The sequence below is a fragment of the Furipterus horrens genome, unplaced genomic scaffold (genome assembly GCF_987537825.1).
Source record: "Furipterus horrens unplaced genomic scaffold, mFurHor1.1.pri manual_scaffold_7, whole genome shotgun sequence".
NCBI lineage: Eukaryota > Metazoa > Chordata > Mammalia > Chiroptera > Furipteridae > Furipterus > Furipterus horrens.
Window position 1 is genome coordinate 134,497,070 of NW_028327177.1, and position 23,569 is coordinate 134,520,638.

The window sequence follows — 23,569 nt, forward strand, 5'->3', positions numbered from 1 at the left end:
TCCCGAGTCTTCCTCATCACCAGTTCTCCAATCTTGCTCTTTTCATGTCCTTGACCAACTGGGAAAACAATTAGCCTTTGATCAGGAATTACTACCCAAGGCCATCTCTCCTTTTGGGCAAAATGAACTTCAGGACATACTGCTGGGCATTCTGCCCATTAAAAGAGCTTCACAACTTCAATGTTCTTCAGGTCCAAAGTGGAACCACAACACTGAACAACCCATTTCTGGCAGGTCTGAGCATATTGTACAGAGTAACATGACTGCATGGTGCCTAGCACATCATGGATGCTCCATAGTGTTTCTGAATAATTTTTTTTTAATGCAGATCATGTTCCTCCCCTGCTTACTTTCAATAGCTTTCCATTGATCTAAAAGACACGGCTGGGTATGGTCTCTGTATACTCCTTCCTCTTGTTTTCTGTACTCTAAGCCTTGGTCCCTAATTCCTGGACTGTTCCAAACTCCCTCCCGCAATAAGATCTTTCTCCTTGCCTAGTTAAGTCCATCCTCAGCTCTTGACTCAAGGATCACTTCCTGTCTTTTAACCACCTTTCTTCAATGTACTTATCTCCATATTCATTTATATGTTTAATTAATTCCTGTCTTACCCTAGGACTCTCTGACTACGTGCACTTGATACTGATCCCCGCCACCTAAAACAGTGCTTGGTACTTAATAGGTGCTAAAAATATTTGTTGAATAAATGAATAAATGTGTCTGTAATAAAACGCAGTGCACGTACTTTACCTACAAGTTATCACTGCCAGTTTTGCTTAAGAAGCTTTCTGCCATTAGTTTCCACTCCTCTAATTCCCATTTCTTTATTAATTTAAAAAAGCATTTGTCTAGACAAGACCTTTCCTACGCATTATTTCTATAGTAGCACTATGCAAAATAAATGTGACTACATATGAAACTTTAAATATACTAATAGCCACGATGTAAAAGGTGGAAAAAAATCTTAACATTTTATTTAAGCCAATATATCCAAAACATCATTTCAACATGTAATCAGCATGAAAATGGTTGAGATATTGTAATTCTTTTTTTCATACTAAGTTTTGGAAAAGTGGAGGGCATTTTACAGTGTCACCATATCTCAGTTTGACATAGTATATTCCAGGTGCTCACTAGCCACCCGTGCCTAGTCTGACTGTCCTCGGCACCTATAATTAGTGCCAGGAAAACTCAAGTCAAAGCACATTCTAAAGTGAGCCCCAATTCCTTCAGCATTTACACCTTAAAAAGCTGTGTCAACAATTGAAAAAAGAAATATGCATAATCTGTGTTGCAATGATGTAAAGACATATACGTATCTTTTGAAGTAAATGAAACCCACATGTAACTTCAATTTTTAAAAATTATCTCAGAGAACAATTTTAACTAGTGTGTATTCTCCACCTTCCTAACATCCTTTTATCTCTTATTTAAACTGATACTTTGCTCCTTCTTAAGACAGGGGCCGCCTCCTTTGCAATCTTCTCCTTTGAGGCCAGTTTATACTTCTCCGCATTTTGGGGTGTGGCACAGCAGATCTGTCGGTTCCCTTGGCTGTCCAGGAAAACTTCGGGGAAGGGTATCTGCCCATGCCGACCCCTATTTATTCTTTTCAGCGCTTTCCTACGGCCGCTTGGGCCTCTGGCGTTGGCTCTCTGAAGAGCGGGAGAAGCCATAGTTTAAAGGCGCACAGAGCTGGATACGGGTTGCTCCCTCGGCTCGGGCTAGCTCTTTCCACCAGCGTTACACGCACGCGACAACGTTTCGGTATTTCTACCTCACCTCAGGGCCACCAGCCACGCGCCAAACAGCGCGGGAAGAGCTACCACCAGCCTAACCTACGCCACACCACCTGCCCTTGGACGAACGGTTAGAGGCGTGACTTCCGCCTGGACCGAGACACTTCCGGAAGTGACGTAGGAGTGTCAACATGCAAGATGGCGGCCCATCACCGGCAGAACACGGCCGGGCGGAGGAAAGTACAGGTATGGGAGCCTCGCTCCTCTGCCTCTTGGATGTAGCTGCCAACCCTAGCCCACTTCCAGCGAGCAGATGCCTCCGGCCTTGAGCGGCCTGGGTAGCGGCTTGGTGCGAGCGGGACGGGGTGCGGCCGGTGGCAAGGGGTGGGGCCGCGGCACTAACGGCTTGAGGAAGGGGCGGGGGGCGGCCGATCGGGGCCCAGTCCCGGAACCGTTGGTACTCGGGTTCGGATCCCGGGGTTGCCGGTTGCCCGCTTCCTTGTGGGCTCGGGCTTGCGAGATCGGGATAGGCTCCTTCACCGCCCACCTGCCTCCTCCTTCCCTAGCCTTTTCTCTAAAGCTGTCTGCCCTAGCCGCGTCGGAGCGGAGGCCCCCGGGGGCTCCCCGGTTGACTGGTGGGCGCCGAGTGAATGGGCCGGTGCGGGGGCGTGGCGGGGCGGCAGAGCGCAGGCCGTTCCGCCGGGTTTCTGCCGAGGCTTCTCGCTGCTGAGAGCCACCTGCCTTTTATGCGGGAGCTTTCTCCCTGGGGAGGTGACAACGACGGGGTCTGTGCAGGTTTTAGTGGGGAAAATACAATTTTGACTGTTTTGGAATTTAATTTCGTCTTCATCATTTCTTCATCTTCAATGTTTATCCTTAAATCTTCTATTCTGTTTCTATAATTTATTATATAAGGGTAAAGAGTTATCTAACCCTTCCGTGTGTGCTTTATTCCTTCGCGAATCCACTCTTGTTTTATGGGTACATTTGAGAGTTACTGTTACCTGTTTTCAGCGATGCAAGGAGTAAAAGCCTCACTACAGGTATTTGCGGCAGGTATAGTGTGTGTGTGGTGCGGTGCACTTCTGCATTAAACCTTATTGAGCACTTAGTTTGGGCCCACAAATGTGCAAAGAATTGAGAGAGTACAGATATAGGTAGCACCCAGTCTTTCTTTATAAAACAGCATTATATGTCGTTGAAACCAGTAAGATAACCCCAGAAAACTGCTGTAAGCCATAAAGCCTTCTGGGCAGTTCCCATCTTTGTTTTGTTGATCTCATAGGTGAGTCCAGTATCCTAAGCACTCAGTAGGTATTGTATTGAGAGGAATTTATAAAAATCTAAAATCGCTTACCGGTTAGGTGATTTTTAAGTGCCTCAGTGGCAGAATTTAAGTAACCTCAGCATGCAGTCCACGTGAGAAGGTTGTGTGCTCTTGACTGAAATATAACTCAAAATTGTAACTTGATTGTGTTCTAGACACTGGAATGCTACACGCTTTAGGGTAGTAAGGTGAGTTAATCAGGCCTCAATTTCTTACATTTACACTTAAAAGGCAATATAAAAATATAGGATGGGGCAATTAAATCTGCAGTGTGTGTGGAAAAGCTGTTTTAATAAGCTGAACATGAGCCCGTTGCATGCTGCGTGAGAGCGGTGATAATGCCACTGTTCTCTGATCAGAGTGCTAAACTGTAGTTTGAGGTTCAGCACTTATCACCTTGTTCTTAATTGGTAGAGCAGTCAGAATGATAAAGTGACTTTAAACTATTTCCCATGAAGGGCATTCAGAAGAACTAAGTCTAGTCTGCTGAAGAGAAGGTTCAGTGAGCCTTGCTAGCTGCTTTCAGAATTTTTCCCCAGGGCCTAGAACCAATGTGAAAAGCCACAGAAATTGATTTTATCTCAACACAAGGGGGAACTTTTGTTTATGAAAATGTTTTTCAAACTAGTGTGTGATCCCTACAAAAAAAAAAAAAAAGCCCACAAACAATGCAAAAGTATACATGATAATTGTCCTCCGTTGTCGGCGGCGGCGGCGGCAGCCGTCCGTCTCGAGAGACGATGGCGTAGCTTCCCGAGAGTCTATCTGCACCGCCGAGAATGGCTGTGCAGTCCGATTCGGGAGTGACAATCCCTGCCGCACTTGTTACAGGTGAAGGCAGATGGCCGTTGTTGCTGCCGTTGACGCTGCTTCCGCCTCGATCTTTTCTGGACCGCCTCCTCGTTGCGCGCAGCCTCCGCGCGTGACGTACCTTGCCTGACCGCGAGCCTCCAGGCTAGGCGGTCGTCTGCTTGAACTTCCCATGTGTTGAGATTGATGGAGCATTGTGTCATGTCATTTTTGCAGATGTCTTTAAACCGCAGTTTGGGGTGCCCTGTCATCCTCTGACCTTCTGCTAACTCGCCGTAGAGGAGGTCTTTGGGAATACGGCCTCCACTCCAAAGAAAACTGTGGACAGTGTGATATATAATCCTAGACCAGCGATTTTCATGCTGAGTGTTATTGACATCTTGGGCTGGATAATTATTTATTGGGCGAGAGGAGTGTTGGCCTGTGCAATGCAAGGTTTACATTATCCTGGCTTCTGCCCACTAGACATTAGCACCTTCCCGATTGTGACAACCAAAAATGACTCTAAACATTTTCAAATGTCCTCTGGAAGATCAAATTGCCACTGGTTAAAAACCAGTGATCTGTAACTCTTCATGCATGTGTACCTGACTTACATGATATTTTACTGTTTTGTGTCCTGTTGCTTGTCAAAATGTTAAATATCTATTACCTTTGACCTATCAACTCCCCCTTAAAAAATTGTTTTTCAGAAGTAGATATGTATATAGCTTTCTCTGGTTATGCAAAGGTGTTTATTATAGGAACTGGAAAAAAAAATCTGTCCATCAGTAGTCAGTTGGAAGGTAGGTGCATTCATGTAGTGGATTGATTTGCAATTATTAAAAAGATAAAGTAGATCTGTATTATTAAAAAGGAAAGGTGTCCAGAAGTCAAAAAAGCATTGTCCCATTTCCACAAAGGAAATAATACATTTTAAAAGTCTGTAAGGATATTAACAGTCATTATCTCTGGTGTATTAGACTGTGTGTTTATAGGTAAGTCAGAATATGTGGTACTTATTACTTTAATGAACATACTTTTAAGCTTTTGACAATATTCTTTGCTCTTATAAATAAAAAATATCTTTCCATTTTGGAAAAGTATATATGGCTGCATAAATATGTTTCACCTCCTTGGTTCTCTGTGTCTTATACCAAGAGGCAGTAGCCCTGGGCTCCATTACCAAATTATAGACCAAAAAGAACCCTTGAAACTGATAAATAACCAATGGATAGGGATCCAAACATACTGCTTATTCACTAGACATAATGAAGGAATACATGTCTGCCCTCTTCAGCTTCTAAGGAGATTGGAGATGAGTAAGAGGGGGAGGGGAAGATTTGTGATTGTGGGAAACATGATCAGACAGTCAAATATGTGAATTTAGATACATGATGCAGTTATTTTCCTAGTAATCAAGATACCAAAGCAAGTCTTTTCACTCCTTGGTTATGACTTTCCAATAGCCTGAGTCTTTGGTTGATTCTGTCTCCATCTTTCCTTCAACTATGGCTTCTTCTCTCTTTTGCTTCAGAATTCTTTGGGGGGAGGTTGGACAAAAGTCAGTTCCTGGTTTAGGAACAACAACCACGGCCTAATACTCAGTGATGGTTCAAGGATATAAATAATTGGCCTTTCCTAACAATTCTTTTGGTTGGAAATGACTCAAAATCTGACTTAACCAGGCTCACATGATAAAACAGTGGCTCATGTAAATAAGTGAAAACTCAAGAGGTAGTGCTAGTCCCATGCAAACCTTGAACTGTGACTCCGTACCCTAAGAAGTGATGTAAAGTCAGCTTTACAGTTGGGCTGCCTACGAGCTGTCATCTCCTGTCCCCAAACTCCCGGCTCTAGGCCTTCCCTCTTGGTGGTTGCATCTAACCCAGACCTGGTGTCCCTCCACCACACTATCCAGGAGCAGCGAGGCTCTTAAGTAGCCCCTGCACAGGTTCTCCTAGACTTTGCTTGCCTTGAGGATAAAACATAGGGAGCAGAAATGAGGAATGGAGAGACATCCAACAAATGTCTATTCTGCCAGTTCTTAACTCTTTTCCCTGCTCAATGTTTATAGTTTTTCTAGACCTATTCAGAGCTCAGAGTGTTCTTTACTCCTCATTGAGTCCCAATTCCAGGTTAGTTGCTTAATCTTTGATACTTTTTTAAGAATGTAGAACGATGCCACATTCTGGCTTCTCAAGAAAAGACCCTTACAGATTAGCCATATATCTGACTTACTTTTTATGTAGAAGGGGTAATCAAAACTGTGGTCCCCATGTGGCATGCATTGTTAGAACAGGGGTCGGCAAACCTTCTCTAAAGGGCCAGATAGTAAGAATTTTAGGCTTTGCAGGCCACTCTGTGTCATAACCACTGAACTCTGCCATTATAAGGTGAAACCATCCGCAGACCTAACCATCTAGGTGTGGCTGTGTTCCAATAAAACTTTGTTTACGAAACAGGATTTGGCCCGTGACAGTTTTTTACTGACCACCGGGAAAAGGAGTTTTTAACTAACCACTGAGTAGAAGTCAGTCAAGACTGCTTTTCAGAATACTTTTAAAATTAACACTAGAAATATAGGTCCCAGCAGAAAGTCATTGAGCAGGAAAACAGATGTGAGAATTATTGTTATTTGGCCAATTTTTCTTGGCCAGGTTTAGCCCGAATTAGTTTGATAGCTAAAAGTAGTCTTACACCAAAGAGCTATGTGATTCTGTTATAGGATGTTACAGAACAGGCAAAACTAACCTGTGGTAAAGGACGTCAGGACTAGATTGGGTGTGGGATGTAGAGGTTGAGGAAGAGGATGAGGCAACTTTTCTAGGGTGGTGATAATGTTCTATGTATCTTAGTAGGTATTTGGATTACCCAGGTGTATTCATTTGTCAGAAGTATTTATGTACACTTAGATTTGTACATTTCACTCTAAGTAAATTTTACCTTAAAAAAAGCCTTGAATAAATAATTAACTCTAGTTAATGATGTGCATGCTGAAGTATTTTGGGGGGAATTGTTACTGATGATGGGCAACTTACTTTGAAAGGCATCAAAAAATAACAGGATCATATGGATAGATGATTATGAGGTAAAGCAAATATAGAAAACGTTAATTGTGGAGTACACGTATGTGGTAGGTATGTGAATGTTTGCTGTGTAATTGAGCTTTTGTATGTGTTTCAAATTTTTCATAATAAAAGGTTGGGAGAAATTAAGCTTTAAAGATTAAATAATAGATCACGATAAGCAGCTGAAGATGGGGAAGTGAAATTTTAGTTGCAGTGGCCAGAGAAGGCCTTGCCAGGAGGCTTGACTTTTGAGGAAGGATCTGAAGAACATGAGGTTGTCATCTGGGGGAAGAGCGTCCCGGTGAGAATATCAAATGCAAAGGTCCTGAGGTAGGGATGTGCCTGGCCTGTTTGCGGTATGAAGCTGCCTTGTGGGCGGCATGGAGTGAGTGAGGGGCGGAGGCGGAGGAGATGGAGTCAGAGAGGTAACAGCAGACCGGGTCGTGCAGAACCCTACTTTCACAGTAGGGTCCCGGGCTTTTCCTCTAGAGTGCGATGGGGAGCCATTGGTGGGTTTTGAGCAGAGGAACACATGCTACACGTGTGCTTTAAAGAGCTCAGCCTGGCTTCTGTATTCAGACCCGACTGCAGGTTAACAAGGACAGAGAAGGGGACACCAGGAGCTATTTAAGAACTCCAGGTGCCGTGTGATAGTGGCCCACCCAGGGTGGTGAGAAGTGGTTGGATTTGGGTTGACGACGTGCTGACAGGATGTGAGATGAGAGAAATTAAAGTAAGGATGGCAGCAGGGTTTGGGTCCTGAGCATCTGGAAGAATGGAGTTACCAGTAACTCCTCAGTGAGGAAGACTGCAGGAAAAGCTGCTTCGGAGAGGACTGTCAGGAGCGCGGTTTAGGATGTGCTGTGATTAAGATGTCTGTTAGACACCCAAGTGGAGGTGAGTTAATGCACACCTCGGGGAGCCTGGGGGAAGAGCCCAGAGTAGCCCCTTTGTGAGCCCGAAATGCTTTTAAAAACTCCCTTCTTTTCTTAAAAATATTGTGAATTTTGTACTGATTCCATAATATAGTCACATTTGTTCTCATATTAGGAATTGTTTAGTTACTATAGTAGGAAGTATGGGAAGTTCAAGCAGACGACCGCCTAGCCTGGAGGCTCGCGGTCAGGCAAGGTACGTCACGCGCGGAGGCTGCGCGCAACTAGGAGGCGGTCCAGAAAAGATCGAGGCGGAAGCAGCGTCAACAGCAGCAACGACAGCCATCTGCCTTCACCTGTAACAAGTGCGGCAGGGATTGTCACTCCCGAGTCGGACTGCACAGCCATTCTCGGCGGTGCAGATAGACTCTCAAGAAGCTACGCCATCGTCTCTCGAGACAGACGGCTGCCGACGACGACGATAGTAGGAAGAATGCCTCTCCAAAATTGTATGTCCTAATCCTTAGAATTTGTGGATATGTTACGTTACATCATAAAAAGGACTTTGCAGTGTAATTAAGGTTACAGACTTTAAAATAGGGGGATTATCCTGGATAATCCAAGTGGGTCCAATCTAATCATCTGAGCCCTTAAAAACAGACAACCTTGTCCAGCTGGAGGCAGAAGTCAAGAGATTTGAGGCATGAGAGGGACCCTCTGCTGTAGGAGAGGGCACCTAGAAAGCATGAATGGAAGGGCAGGCAGCCTCTAGGTGTAAGAATACTGGGCCCTCACACCTACAAACACAGGACCTGAATTCAGCCAACAACCTGAATGAGCCTGGAAGCCAATTCTTCCATAGCCTCCAGAAGGAGCAGAGGCTTTCCAAGACTTCTGTGGATTTTGGTCTTAAGAGAGACTAAGCAGAGGACCCACCAAAGCCCAGCCTAAGCTCTGACCTAAAGAATTATGAAATACAATGAAGGGGAATGTTTTAAGCCACTAAGTTGGGTAATTTATTATATCAGCAATAGAAAACTAATCTGATTATCTTGAAATAATCAAAGAACGTTTTTCTCCCCTGAATGCTTGTACCTTCTGGCACATTACCAATAACTCTAAGGATATATAAGCTCGAAATGCAGAGACAAACCACATGAAGTTCTATGGGTCATCCCCACTGTCTGATTTCTTTGTTTTGGGTCCCACAGAGTTGCTGGAGAAACTGAATGATGCTTACTGAGCCAGCTACAAATACTTAAAGTGTAACATAACTGGATACTTGCTGTCCAGGAACTACCCTATTATTTTCTCCTTTCAAAGTCCCTTTAATTACCTCTTCCAAAATGCATATTTCCTACTTACTGAAAGGTTTCATCCATCCCTTGTAGAGTTCTAATAGTACTTTTGCCTTCCCCACCCCCACCTTTTTTAAAAAAGCAAATTAGGACAATCAGATATGAGTCATCTTCTCTGCCTTCTCTGCCTTAAAGAAAATTTTCCAGGACTTTGTTCACTCATGGATTGCTTCTATCTCCAGCACCTTCTACTTTTCTCTTTATTTTACTTCCATCCCTTCGGCCTGCAAAGGTTGCCTGTATCTTGGGCAATAAAACTTTACTTAACTTGCTGTCACTTCTCGTCATGTTCTTTTTCTCACTGGAATGAAAAGCTCCGGGAGGACTTTTATGCTCACTACTGTATCCTCAGCATTCAGAATACAGCCGGGCAACTGATGGATAATCAATATTTATTGAAAGAAATGAACCCTGTTTTCCTTTTCTCTACAGCCAATTTTTTTCCTGTAATAAGTTTTTAATGTAATATATCTTGGGACTTATCACTGTATCTAGTGTATCTTTGTTCTTTAATGAACATGTAGAATCGATGTACCATCATTTATCTAGCCATTTCCTTGTCGAAGGTACTATTTCTATCTTGTCCATCATACTGAAATTTACTTAAAAAAGTTATAAAATAGTGTGAAAAGCTTACAAAAGTAAACAAAAGGACAAAGATAGATAATATAGACTGCATTAAAGATGAAAGATCAGTTTTAAAGTTCCAACGTCTGACTGATGGGAGTTTTAAGGAGCACAAAAGAAAAAGGAAAAATTAATGAATTATTATAGGAAAATTTCTCAGAGCTGAAATGGACAAGTTTCTGGATTTGAAAGGGCTTCCTAAATGCATAGCAAGATTAATGAAAAAAGGCCAAGAATGATAATGATTAAAAAAAGAGAGAGAGAGAGAGAGAGATCCTAAAAGTGGAGGCGGGGGGGTGTGTGTGTGATACAGGAGTAAATGAAAATGGGATCACTTTAAAGCGAAGGAGGCAGAACGACATTGCCTTCAGTGGCAACACGAGATGCTAGAGGAAGTGAGAGCAGTGCCTTCAAAAGCTGACGGACTCTTTTCTACACGGACTTCTCTGTCCTACTGAATCTAGTGCGAAGGCGAAGACCTTTTCAGGCATGCAAGGGCCAAGTCACATCCCATGTACCTTTTCCTGTGTTAGTTTCTTAAGGTCCTGGGGGTGTACTTCAGCAGAACCGAGAGTGAACACAGAAAGGAGACCCTGGAATCCAGGAAACAGTGGCTGTGGCCCAGAGGAGCAGTAAAGGCAAGCACAGGTGATGGCTGTACCAGCGGACCTAGAGGGCAGCCAGCCCAGGCGGGAGTGGAGGGTGGAGGGTACTGAGTGGGAAGCCTTCTGAGGAGAGGGGGTGGGGTGGATTCTTGCTGGAATATCTAATATGGTGCAGCAATTAAAGAAAATTGAACTTAGAGGAAACCATTGAAGAAGAAAAGAAAGATAGAACTCTAGGGAGAACTAAAAGCTCTCTGAGGAAGGAAGTGTATTCATAATATAGTACTTAGCTAGTCAGTACATAGCAATTACAAAGTCCAACAGTGTAGCACTGATTATTTATTCAACCAAAAATAGCAATATATCTATGTCAGAAGAGGAAAGGGAGGAGTTATTGGGGTGAGTTTCAGAATTACATCCTAATCTACCGTAGCCGGAGTAAATAGGTAAATCTAAAATGGATAAACCAGAAAGCTGTAGAATAAAGACAATATATCAAGAAATTCAGTAACTATCCAGAAGAAACCAAGAGCTGAAACTAGCCACCTCTGGGGATTAAGACTGGCAAGGGGAGTATTACACAGATAAGAGGTCTATGGTTTTTCATTACAGTCTTTCAGTACTATTGGATTTTCTCAGGAAAGGCAAGAATTACTTGGAGAAAAATTAAATTGTAAATTCAAAATACTAGGTAATATATGCCCATTGTAAAACATTCATACCGTATAAAAAAAGGCATGCGTCAACATAATTCCTTCACTTGGGAATAATTGCTGGTGGTTTTATATGTGTATGTCCTTCCAGACTTGGATATTTATTTTGAAGTATATATTTACTATTCTGAAAGAATTTTACAGTAATGATAATTATAGATGACTGTTTTGGGTCCCACATATTTCACTTAAATATAGCATAGCTTTCTTCCCATGTCAAGTCAATCTAGATCTGCATCAACATTTTTACTGTTTAAATGGTATTGTTTTATGGATGTGCCAGAATTTATCCAATTAAGATATTGTTAATTCTTTATCATTTAAAAAAAATATTTAATCTATTTTATGTTTAGAGAGAGGGGAAGGGAGGGAGAAAGAGAGGGAGAGAAACATCGATGTGAGAGAGAAACATCGATGTGAGAGAGAAACATCGATTGGTTGCCTCTCATATGTACCCTGGATGGGACTGCTCACAACCCAGGTATGGAATTACTTTCTACCTGGAATGAGGACCTGCCAATCACGTTGTTATTCTCTGACTAACTTTCCCACTGGACCAATCAGGTAATCTCCGAGAAACTGAAAATTAAAGATTCATATGTGCTAAATAGTCTGTTAAAGGGAATGTGTGGCGAGAAGCAGATAAGGGGCCATGAAGCCCCAGAGAAAGAGGCTGAGCACGCTGAAATTGACATTGAAGCCAACTTGGTTCTGACGGCTAATATCTGATTCATGCAACAAATCTTATTAAATGACTTTTGTGCCAGACACTATCATGGGAGGTGGAAGGAACAAGGCAGGCAAGTGTCTTGCTGTCTTGCAACTTTTATTCTAATGAAGCTGTAACAAAAAAGATAAATAGAAAGTACAGTACTACCGCAGAAGAAATAAGTAGGTAAGTGATGGGGGTGGAGATCAGGGAAGGCCTTTGAGAGGAGGTGACCTCTCCACTTAGGCCTGAAGGGCTGAGGTGTCCGGACAAGATACAAGCTGGGGGAAGAGCTCCTATGGGGACTGGAAGAGCTCCCATGGGAATCTTCTCCGCACAGGGAACAGTACAGATGAAGGGGTGGAAGAAGAAAGAACTTGATGCGTTAGAGGAACAGAAAGGAGTTTGGTGTGACTGCCATGAAAGAAGCCGGGAGAAGGCAGCTGGAGGAGAGTGTGAGGGTGCAGGGTAGCACCGAACCTTGTGAGGAATGTGAACTTTAAATGTAGTGAAAGCTCTTGGAAGGCTTCCGCAGAGAAGTGCCATGATTTTATTTTAAAAATGTCGTTATGAGTCATAACTGTATTTCCTGCCTTTGGGTATCTTGTATCCTTATGTTAAATTCTTTTTTTAAAATTTAAGCTGGTTTGAATGGATTTCAGTTATAGCTACTTGTTGTCTTGGTGCATACAACCTTTTCATGTCATTGATTGTTTATATTCACTGACCATATTCTTTTCTTTTTAAGAAATTTCCTCTTCCTGATCTTTACTCCTCTCTCTGTTAGAGAGTTCGACTTGTTTTTACTGTGTTGTAAGGAATCTTTGTATGTTGTCAAAAGTAAACTTTTGTCTATTTTTTTCCCTTATTTTCCCAGTTAGATGTTTGCCTTTTAACCTTGTTTATACTATTCTTTGATATTCAGAAGGTATTTTTAAAAAATAACAACACCCTGGCTGGTGTGGCTCAGTGTACTGAGTGCTGGTCTCCGAACCGAAAGGTCACCGGTTTGATTCCCAGTCAGGGCACATGCCTGGGTTGCGGCCAGGTCCCCAGTTGGAGGCGTGCAAGAGAAAGCTGATTGATGTACCTCTTGTACAGCAATGTTTCTCTCCCTCTCTTTCTCCCTGCCTTCCCCGCTCTCTAAAAATAAATAAAATAACAGCTTTATTGAGATAAAATTGACATAATATAAAGTCACCCTGTTAAACTATACAACTCAGTGATTTTAATATATTCACAGAGTTGTGCGTTGATCACCCAATCACAGAACATTTTCATCACCACCCCCCCAAAACCCCATACCCATTAATAGTCACTCCCCGTTCTCCTCTTCTCCAAGCCTCTGGCAACCAGTAATCTACTTCAGTCTCTGTGGATTTACATATCCTGGACATTTAGAATACACAGAATCATAAAATATGTGGCATTTTATAACTGGCCTTTTTCACTTAGCATGTTTTTAAAATTCATTCCTGTTGTAGCATGTTTCAGTACTTCATATGGCTGAATAATATTTTATTGCATGCATGCTCCACATTTTCTTTATCCTTTGTCAGTTGATGGACGTTTGAGTTGTTTCTGCTTTTTGGCTCTAGTGACTGATACTGCAGTGAATATTTGTGTACATACAAAAGGTTTTGACTTGTATTTGAGCAGAACAGTGTTGCTCTTTTCCTTTGTAAAGATTGCTGTCTTTCTTGTTATGTTAGCAGAGCCTTCTCAATATAGTCTATGTAAATATTTGCCTGTCTTTTTAAAAGTATTTTATGATTAAATTATTCAATTTCAATCTGTAGTCCACATGAAAATTCATTTTGGTTTAAGATTTGGGAAAAGCATATATAATTTTTCCCAAAAGAACTGCTAGATGCTCCTAGATAATTTATTAAATAATTTATCATGCCCTCACTGATTTGAAACACTATGTTTACATCAAAATAAAAATTTTATACTAGGAAAATGTTTCCAAATTTTGTTTTAGTCCATTAATTCTTTTATATATTCCTATTGTGGTACTTCATTGTAATTCTGGTAGCTTTAGCTTTATGATACCTTTTAAAATCTTTAAAGAATATGCTTTCCTTTTAAAAAATAACTGGGTATTCCCTAAAAACAAAAAACAAACATTATACTATGTATGTTGTCAACTTCTAGAAAGATACCCAATGGGATTCTGGCCAAAGTTTGGTTAAATTCACAAGTTTAGAAAACAGTTGTTAATTTTGAACCTTCCTGTGCTACAATATGGTGCCTCCTTTACTCAAGTTTTCTTCTATGTACTTTGTTCTATCAGTTATTTCAGGTGTTTATTCTCGTTGCTGTTGTAAATAGGTCTCCCCACTTGCCCCTCCTCCACACCGCCCATTATATTCTTAACTTTTATTTCATTAAATTAGAAAACTTTTCCTTTTGGCTGCCAGCCAGCTTGTTGACTTTTTCATAATTGTAATTGTTTTTGGTTGCTTCTCTTGAGTTTCACATGAAGCAGACAGAACTTACCGACAGTAACAAAGTAGTGGAAAGCGCCCTGAAAGGAAAGTTTAGAGCAGTGGTTCTCAACCTTCCTAATGCTGCGACCCTTTAATACAGTTCCTCATGTTGTGGTGACCCCCAACCATAACTAAAGCATGGTGATTAATCACAAAAACAATATGTAATTATATATGTGTTTTCCGATGGTCTTAGGAGACCCCTGTGAAAGGGTCGTTCAACCCCCAAAGGGGGCGTGACCCACAGGTTGAGAACCGCTGTTTTAGTGTGTTAGAGGAACACAAAACCTCATTTGCTTGCCAGGTCAGAGAAGCCATTTTTAAGGAAGCATTATTTAAACAGAAACTGAAAGACTGCAGTGGAATTGGCCAGAGAGGGGTGAGGAAGACCTCCCAAACAGGGGTTTAGCACATATGCCGGTCTGGAGGCTCAGGTGTGCAAGGAACGGGGGCGGAGTGACCCTAAGAAGAGTGGCAGGAGAGGTAAGCAAGGCACTCGAGGCCGTGCCCAGGAGTTCAGACCAAATCATGACTCTGGTAGATCAGCCCTGGAGAGGTTTTTGGAGCAGGGGTGAAACGTGTTCCAGTTTCCAGCTGCTTTGTGGGACATGGATTCAGCACGGACCAGAGTGGGAGAGGAGGCCAGGTAGGCAGCGACTAAGGCGTTTGGCCTCAGACTTGCTCATCTTGGACGAGGCTGGGATTCATGGCATTCTCCTCACTCCAGCCCTTCGGTCTCTGTACAGTAAAATGAAATATTTTATATTGGAAAATACGGGATTTTGAATTTGAGATTGGCCCCTCGTAGGCTGCGGTTTTCTTTGCCTAATTTCACAGAAAGCAAATGTTGACCTGTCTGTCAGGTTTCCTATGTCATTCGAGATGAAGTGGAGAAGTACAATCGAAATGGAGTCAACGCCTTGCAGCTGGACCCAGCGCTCAACAGACTCTTCACGGCCGGGCGAGACTCCATCATCAGGATATGGAGCGTGAACCAGCACAAGGTAAGGCAGGGGTCGCACTGACGTTCGAAGTCTGCGCTCCCTCAGTTTCGGTCTGTCTGACACGGCATACCTTTCACTGCTCCCGACGTAAGCTCCGAGCGCCGAGTTATCCGGTGCACTCTTTAGAGACATTGCAACCAGAATCCTCTGAGCCTTGGAGAAAAACCCAGGGGGCTTTCAGAAGTATTTTAGCTAAGGCAGGGACTCCATAAACTATGTCTGTGATAAGAGCTCTCTGCTACAAAGAAACAGAGATTTGTCTGGTAGTGGGATTCCTTGTACCAATTTCTTTTCCTGCTTTAAATATGTTCCAAAAAAGCTGCTTGGCAACCCTTTTCACTGCTACTAAAAAAAGATCTAATATGCTTTCACATTTATAACTAATCTTGAACAAATATTTGATTTCTTCATTAAAAAGTGATTAGGATGCCCACAAAGCCCACAGGACCTTATTCAATCATACAGGCTTGGTGTGTAAGTATGAAGGCAGTGTGCTCCCCTTCTTCAGGAGACTGAAGGCCTGCCTTCTCACACAGGGACCAGGATTTACATATATGTGAAGATAAGTCCCTGGTCAAAGGAACCCTCTTTATATTTTGTTTGCATGCCTGTGTTGTGAATGACATAGAAAGGAAGATTCAGGAAGGAAACTGGCATTTATTGAGCTCCTAGCTATGTACCGTACACTCTTAGCACTTTAATGTCCAGTATGATCTTAATTGTCATGATACTCCTTCACGGCAGCTGTTATGTTCGTGGACATAGATGGGGAAAACGGGCTCAGAGAAACCCATGGTTTAGTGGCTAGTAAGTGACAGAGAATTGGAGCCAATCTAACTTCAAAACTCGGATGCCAACCCTTGTAGTTTTAAAAGTCTGTCTTCTTGGCAAGCTCTACAAGTCTGACGATCAGTCCAAAAAGACCCGCTATTTTGCACACGTGCTAGCTGAGGTTTCTTTAAATGGACTTTGGTCTGGTGGGCTTCGGCGTCGTTAACCGTGGCAGTAGTGGCAGCCCAGCGGAAAGTAAGGAAATCGTGGCTTGTAAGGGCTTTTTGGAACTTCTATTTGAATTGGAATGACACCTTTCTGGGATTTAACAGTATTTCAGACAAATTGTGAAAAACATTCACAAAACTAATCTGGAAGCATCTAGAAAGCTCCCTATCCTGCCTCAAATACCTGGCCTTCATTTTATGACGAAATTGAATCGCATAGTTTCTCAAACAGACTTCTATGTAGAGAGCTGTTCTCTTTGCCCATGCAGTACCTTAAACTTGCCTGTCTTGGCTATAGGATGTAACTAAATACTGTTTGTTGAAAGACCTCTCCTGGTAATTAAGCCAAGTGAGAGGCGAAGAAGAATCTCAAATTACTGAGTTGAAAGGGAGACCAGAGCAGTCCGTACTCCTTTAGGCCTTGGCTTCCATTTCTTCTCTGAAGGACCAGAGATATTGTAAGGAGAACATTTAATTCAGAAGGAAGCTCAGAACAAGTGTTCATCTCCCTCTGCAGTCAGCTGGGCTGCTCACCGCTCTCCTGCACCCCCTCCCTGCCCCACTGTCTGCTGTGAGCCGTCACCACTCCTGCTTCAAGCCCCCCAGCCTGCAGGTCGGTCACGTCCTGGCCTTTCCAGCAAATGCTTCCTGTAGCACTGCTGCCTTCACTAACTCAGGGCATAAAAATTCAGCATTTGCCCTGGAAACCTAGGCCTTTATCAGTAATAAAACTGCCCTGAAACAAAACGCCTGTTTACTCTGCTATCTGGAAGTGTCAGCTGTGGGGAGCTAGATTTTAAGGCCTTAGGGCAGGATGTCATAGTAATGGAAGAATCTAAACATATCTGTAATTTGTAATATATTTCCTCCTCTAAGATAAACTAATGACATCTTTATGATTTTCTTTTCATTTCAGCAAGATCCATATATAGCATCTATGGAACACCATACAGATTGGGTCAACGACATTGTACTCTGCTGTAATGGGAAAACATGTAGGTATTTCTTTGATTATTAGGCTTCGGGAAGCTTTTAATTCAATTTGATTCATTTTTCATGCAAGCTTTTTCTTGAAATATAACATATGTAGAAAAACATACACACCTTGACAGTACAGCTCAATAAAATTTTGCAAGTGAACACCCATATCAAGAAACAGATTGCCAGAAGTGCTACCTTCCCCACCCCCACTCTGCCCCGTGCCACCCTTTCGGTCACTGCCTCTTGCCCCAAGGTACCTGCTCTTCTGTCTTCTAAACACTATAAATTAGTCTTGCCTACATTTGAACTATATATAAATAGACTCATATGTATTCTTCTTTTAACCTTATTAATATCTCTTTCTCTTATTATGGTAAGATCCATTTCTTGATTTTTCAGTCTGTATTAGAAGGATTTTCACAATCAAATTAGTTCAACTGGAACTTTTTAAAAAGTTTGCCCTGCCTATGTTTTAAAAATTTGAGACAGAATACAATAAGTTCTAGAAAAAGCTTTTAGGTATATATGTACCATATGTGTGTGTATGAACATGAACAGATTTTTAAATTAATGTTGGGAATATTGTAAATATTAAAATATATACAATACATGTGTATGTACAATATAAACATTAGTTTAAAGCAATGTTACATTGATTTATGATTGGCCTTTGACTGACAGGTTATCCTACTAAGGTATTATTAATTTTTTGCCTCTTCTAGTAATATCTGCTTCTTCTGACACGACAGTGAAAGTATGGAATGCACATAAGGGATTTTGCATGTCAACATTAAGGACACATAAGGTAAAACAACTAACATAATTTTCAGTGCATTTAGTGTAATATCGGGATATCAGTCCTTTATGTGGCTCGTTTTCTTATTGCTCTACAAGGTAGATCATGGTGCCTGTGTTCTGTTACAGGATTATGTAAAGGCCTTGGCATACGCCAAGGACAAAGAACTGGTGGCCTCGGCTGGTTTGGACAGACAGATATTCCTGTGGGATGTGAATACTCTAACAGCATTGACTGCCTCAAATAACACTGTCACAAGTAAGGTGTTTGAAAAGATGTCCTAAAAAGTGCTCCAAGTTGACATAAATAAAGAATGGGTTACAAAACATCTTCGATAAGTTTGCATCGGTACAGTGGTTCATATTTAGAGAGTGCTTCTCCCTACGGTGTTCCAGCCCCCAAGAGTTTGAAAACGGAGAAGCTAGTTCCTCACTGCAGTTTAAAAATGGTAACTTCTCCAGATGTCACCCGGTATTTTTGCACCTGTGCATGTCGTAGCTCCCTGGCTAAAGTGGTAAGTCCCTGCAGGGCAGAAGGATCTGTCTTACTACTGCGCTGTCTCTCCCCCAGCGTTGCCTGGCCCAGAGCCACACACTCAGCAGACATTGCTGATGGAGGGGGTAATGACCTGACAAAGTAGGCAGTTTCTGGCTTTTAAAAGTGTTAACTATATATTAAGAGCCTTTGAGTTAATGGCCAAGATGGAAAGTTCCCAAAGCAAAGAAAGAAAAGGTTTTCAGGGCTAATTTTGCAGGACCTTTTCAGAGCAGCCCGAAAGAATCCAGCCAATTTCAGAAGAGCCCAGGGAGGCTAGGTGCTTCCAGAGGCAAGTCAGAGTCGTTCACAGCAGGTTATAGCATGAGAGCTTCATCTGCTAACAGGTCTCAGATCACCAGGTCAGACCCATACAAGTCTAGACTTGAAACTCAGCCTCATGCTTGGCCCAACCTACTAGAGTCCTCTAGGCCAGGTGTCAGAAGGGTCTCTTTGGAGCACATTTTTGGCTAATCCTAGCCTGGAAGGTCTTGTGTTCAGGACATGGGCCTGAACTGTCTAGATTCCTGTATTATAGATTCAATTTGTCATAACTGAGGAATACTCCCATTGACGTAGCTAAGGCAGTTCTGATAAAACCTAGTATGTGCCAATAGGGGCAGGTTGGGAGGCCTTTCTCCCCAGGAAATATGTGAAGGTCTAAACACTCTTCTCCCCTCATTCTTGTTGATTTCTCACCTGTACACTCTCTCAGCGACTCAGCCGCTGGCCGCTGCTGTGCTGTCATGGGCCCCCCCTTTAGCTCTCTACAGAGAAGGAACTGCCTCAAAGAGACACTAACAGGAGGGAACAAAGGGAAAAAGCATGATTGGTCCCAAGGTCAGAGAGCAGGCTCAGTGGTTCCAGATTCCGCAACAGATATGTCTTGCTTAGAATTATTTAGAGAGGATCTCACATAACTTTTTTTATGACTATGGAGATAATACTAATAGCTAATGTTTCTTGAGCACGTCCTACAAGCAGTTACTTTTCTAGATACATATATTAACTCCTTTACTCATCACGTCTCAGTATGTTTATTTATATTTATTCTTTATTGTAAAATCAGGATCATACTGTATAGGTTTATATGCAGTTTTTTTTCACTTCAGCGATATTTGCTGTGAATCAAAGGGCGTGAACATACTAATTTCCTTCCAGAAGAGTTGTACCAAATTATCCTCCCACAAGTGATATATGAGAGTGCTATTTTACTGTGTTTTTTGATAATTAAATATTACGTTCTTTTTTAAAAAATCTGATTTGGTAGGTGAAAATGGTGTTTTTATTTGTGTTTCTTTGAAAATAGCAAGTTAGGACATACTTTTCGTATATATTGGCACATGTATATCTTCAAAAATACATTATGTGGTTGGTTTTTAAATGGCAATGCAATTTAATTTAGCAGATATTTATTGGGCACTTGTATACTCAAATTCAGAAAAAAATGTAAAATTTGATAATGATATTATTGTTTAGAATTATCTCTTATTATATATTCCTTTTCTTTAGAGCACTCATAAGATTTTCCAAATTGAATAATTAACTTGCAACTTTTGCTGACTAGCTACTAAACACCTGATTATTTTGTTAACATCTGCCTCCATTTATCCTTAATAGCTTCTTCTCTAAGTGGGAACAAAGACTCCATTTATAGCCTGGCAATGAATCAGCTGGGAACAATCATTGTATCAGGGTCCACTGAGAAGGTAAGAGGGAGCTTAAGGCGTGCTTTAACTCTAGAAAATAGAGAAACCAAAATAACTTGATCGGTGTAATTACTAAGTATATGGACGGTGGTTTTGCGTGGTGGAATGCTAAAGGAAAGGTTTGGGGTGGGTGGTTTTGTTTTTGTTTTTGTTCTTGCCTTTTTTGGGGGCCTTTATTTTTTAATTGTTGCTCTATTATTGTCCCAATTTTCCCCTGCTGCTCTCCCCTCCCCCACCCTGCCCCCCACCCCCGCTTCCACAGTCAGTCCCCACCCCGTTGTCCATGTCCATGGGTCACTGATACCTGTGCCTTGACTAGGCCCTTCCCCTTTACTTGAACAAATAAGAGTGTAACTGCAAGGACTTAAGGACTGTCCCGTGTGGTAGCAGGGGCGTTGGATGGGGTGGGGAAGGCCTGTGCGTTTTTTGGCACTGAAGAGGCTTCCTCTTACATGAAAAGGGAGCCCTAGACAGCGTTCTGCGGCAGAAGTAGTATTTCGTTTCTCAGAATTTAATGGTTGTCATCTGATTTATAAAAGGCATCCATTATTTAAATTTGATTGTGTATATACTCAGTTTGTGTGACATTTTGTTAAAATTTACAGGTTTTAAGAGTATGGGACCCAAGAACATGTGCAAAACTAATGAAGCTTAAAGGGCACACAGATAACGTAAAAGCATTGCTGTTGAACAGAGACGGCACCCAGGTATGTAGCTTCGCATGGACGTTTCCCTAATGACGTGGCCAAAAATTCCATACAACAGAAATCCCCCCACTTAGTATACCGTGGCATGTGCCGATTTGAACCAAAGCCACTCAGATTCTAAACTGTGGACTAGTTTTAAATCCTTAAAATACTAAATTGTACATATAATAACCCCAGTGTTGAAATTATTCTGTGTGCATCACTTTATGCTAAAGTGATGCAAATGGAGGCCAAACAGGGAATTTCCTCAGAATAATTCTAATGCAAATGAGTGAAAGTAATTATGATATATATAGGCTCAAATAATTTGAAATGTTACCTTGTGTAAAGTAGAAAAGAGCTGTGGTATTGAATGCTTTCTGCCAGTGTATTAAGTGGAAAATTTCCTCACAGTGGGTCTGGCTTTGGGGCACATCTTCTCAGTTGACTGTGTGGAGACAGCCTATAAGTCTAGTTATTTAGCACAGGACTTAGAATCAGCACTTCCAAGAAAAACATTCTGGTCATGTTTGAACATGTATTCCGTTGGCCACGTAACTGGTGGATTACAGATCACAGGTCTGTTTTTCTGTAGCAGTGGAAAATGATCTTTCATCAATGTGGATAATAAAGAACAAAAACTGAGCACCATCTTAAGTTATATCACCACCATGTACTCTTGCCTCCCCCAGCCATTATTTTCATGGGGCAGGAATAAGTTCACAGCTAATGGAGTTGATTTGATTGTGATGGACTTAGAAAAGCGCCAGAGAGTAGAAGATGATGAGATGGAAGCACCATCATTCTGTTACTCCCGTGGAAATTGTCGTGCAAATTGCCTCACACATGAAATGGAGAAACCTTTTTGTCTCCAAAGGTGAAAGGAAAGTTTGAAAAACTAGCCAAAGGAAGGAAATCAGTTTTCAGAACCAGGCAGAGAAAGACTGGAAGATGCCCATGGAGGTCTTTGGAGATGTGGAAGGCGCTCAGTGTTAATGGCCCGGGGGGGGACTTCACTTTGCCCGTCCTTGATTTGCTCGTCTGCCAAGTGGGACTCGTAATGCTTAGTTTGTGTAGTTGTGAGAAGATTAGAAGTAAGGAGTGTATTCTTGATTGTGACCCACTCATGTTTTAGAGCTCCTGAGACCTTCGCAGCCTCGTTTCCGTGTGAGTCTAAGAGGCCTGGAGCAGTCAGCCCCTCACTGTTTTGCTGTGTAGCTGCCAGGCTGCACAGGAAATGTGTACTCCTGCCTTGTTCTGTTAGGTCTGTCCGGATTAGACTGGATCACGTGGCCTCCGTGGGCCTGCCCCTAAGTACGGGCTGCAGGCAGGATGGTTCCCAGAAGGGGGCTCTGAGCCTGGCAGACTTCTAAAGCTCCTCCTGACTGCGACACCCCGTGCCTTGTTTCCTGCATATATGTACGTTTGTGAATGTGCTGTTACCCAAGATGATTTAAATAGCAAGTGAATGCGCTTCACCTGAAGTCAGCTAATTTACTATGAGCAGAGACAATGATACGATACTATTTTAAAAGTCGCTTGTCAGCGTTAGAGCACATAATTAAGTAATTATTCCTCTAGTCCCTCCTCCATCCCTTTTCCTTATTGACCCCCATAGACTAAATGTAAGTTTAACCACCAACAAAACAACACAGCAGTTTTATCAGTACATTAGGGGCTTGATCAACAAAACAACTATACTCATTTGGGGGAAAGATGCGCGGGCAGAAACATTTCCTTACTGATTCTCAAACTCTTGTAATACAGAAGTAGTTTAGTGGGCCAGAGTTCACACTGCATGCTGCAGAATTGCCGTGCCAGCTCCTAATGTGGGTCTCTGGTGGCATCGTAATTCAGGGACTTAAATATGCAGAATAGGCCGGTGAATCCCGTGGATGTCAACCTGTTGCCCCACTTCCTTTGTTGTAGAGGAAGATTCTTATTTAGCAACTCTTGGAATTTGAGGTCTGTGACTATTGCGGTTGTTTTGATTGGTACCAACATTACTGGGCCACGCCGTTTTTCAGAGGCAGAAACACAAGTTGTTAGACGTGTATGTTTGACAATATGGAGTCAGGAGAGGAGCCCAGTGCAACACACAAGAAAGCAGGAATTTGGGGACAGGATTTGAACTTAACTTTCTCTGTTCTCAGTGCCTTTCTGGCAGTTCTGATGGGACCATTCGCCTCTGGTCCCTTGGTCAGCAGAGATGTATAGCAACGTACCGGGTCCACGATGAGGGCGTCTGGGCTCTGCAGGTCAATGACGCCTTCACTCACGTGTATTCTGGAGGAAGGGACCGGAAGATTTACTGTACAGACCTGAGGAACCCTGACATTCGAGTGCTGATTTGTGAAGAAAAAGCACCAGTTCTCAAGGTATGTCGTATCTTTAAGTTTTATATGATCAGGATCGTTCCGTGTGCTGGCCAAGGACAGCAAAATCTGTATTAAAACATGAATTACTTGTGGAATTGTGAAAAAGAGTTTTACATTTGTGTTGGTCACCTGTAGAAGAAATGGTGACTTCTTGGGTACATCAGGGACGCCTGGCTCT

General features: G+C 42.2%; 1 protein-coding gene across 2 annotated transcripts in view; it reads left to right on the forward strand.

Annotated features, from left to right (window-relative positions):
- Positions 1-1,903: 1,903 nt before the first annotated feature.
- WDR48 (WD repeat domain 48) overlaps positions 1,904-23,569 on the forward strand; it is a 38,153-nt gene continuing 16,487 nt past the window's right edge. The window contains exons 1-8 of one of the 2 annotated variants that reach the window (XM_090284529.1): positions 1,904-1,985; positions 15,169-15,309; positions 17,224-17,302; positions 18,011-18,093; positions 18,213-18,342; positions 20,239-20,327; positions 20,933-21,034; positions 23,167-23,391. In XM_090284529.1, the coding sequence (XP_090140655.1) occupies positions 1,938-1,985; positions 15,169-15,309; positions 17,224-17,302; positions 18,011-18,093; positions 18,213-18,342; positions 20,239-20,327; positions 20,933-21,034; positions 23,167-23,391 (897 nt within the window). In that variant the 5' untranslated portion in view covers positions 1,904-1,937. The remainder of the gene's footprint in view (positions 1,986-15,168; positions 15,310-17,223; positions 17,303-18,010; positions 18,094-18,212; positions 18,343-20,238; positions 20,328-20,932; positions 21,035-23,166; positions 23,392-23,569) is intronic. The other variant, XM_090284528.1, reaches the window with a different exon arrangement.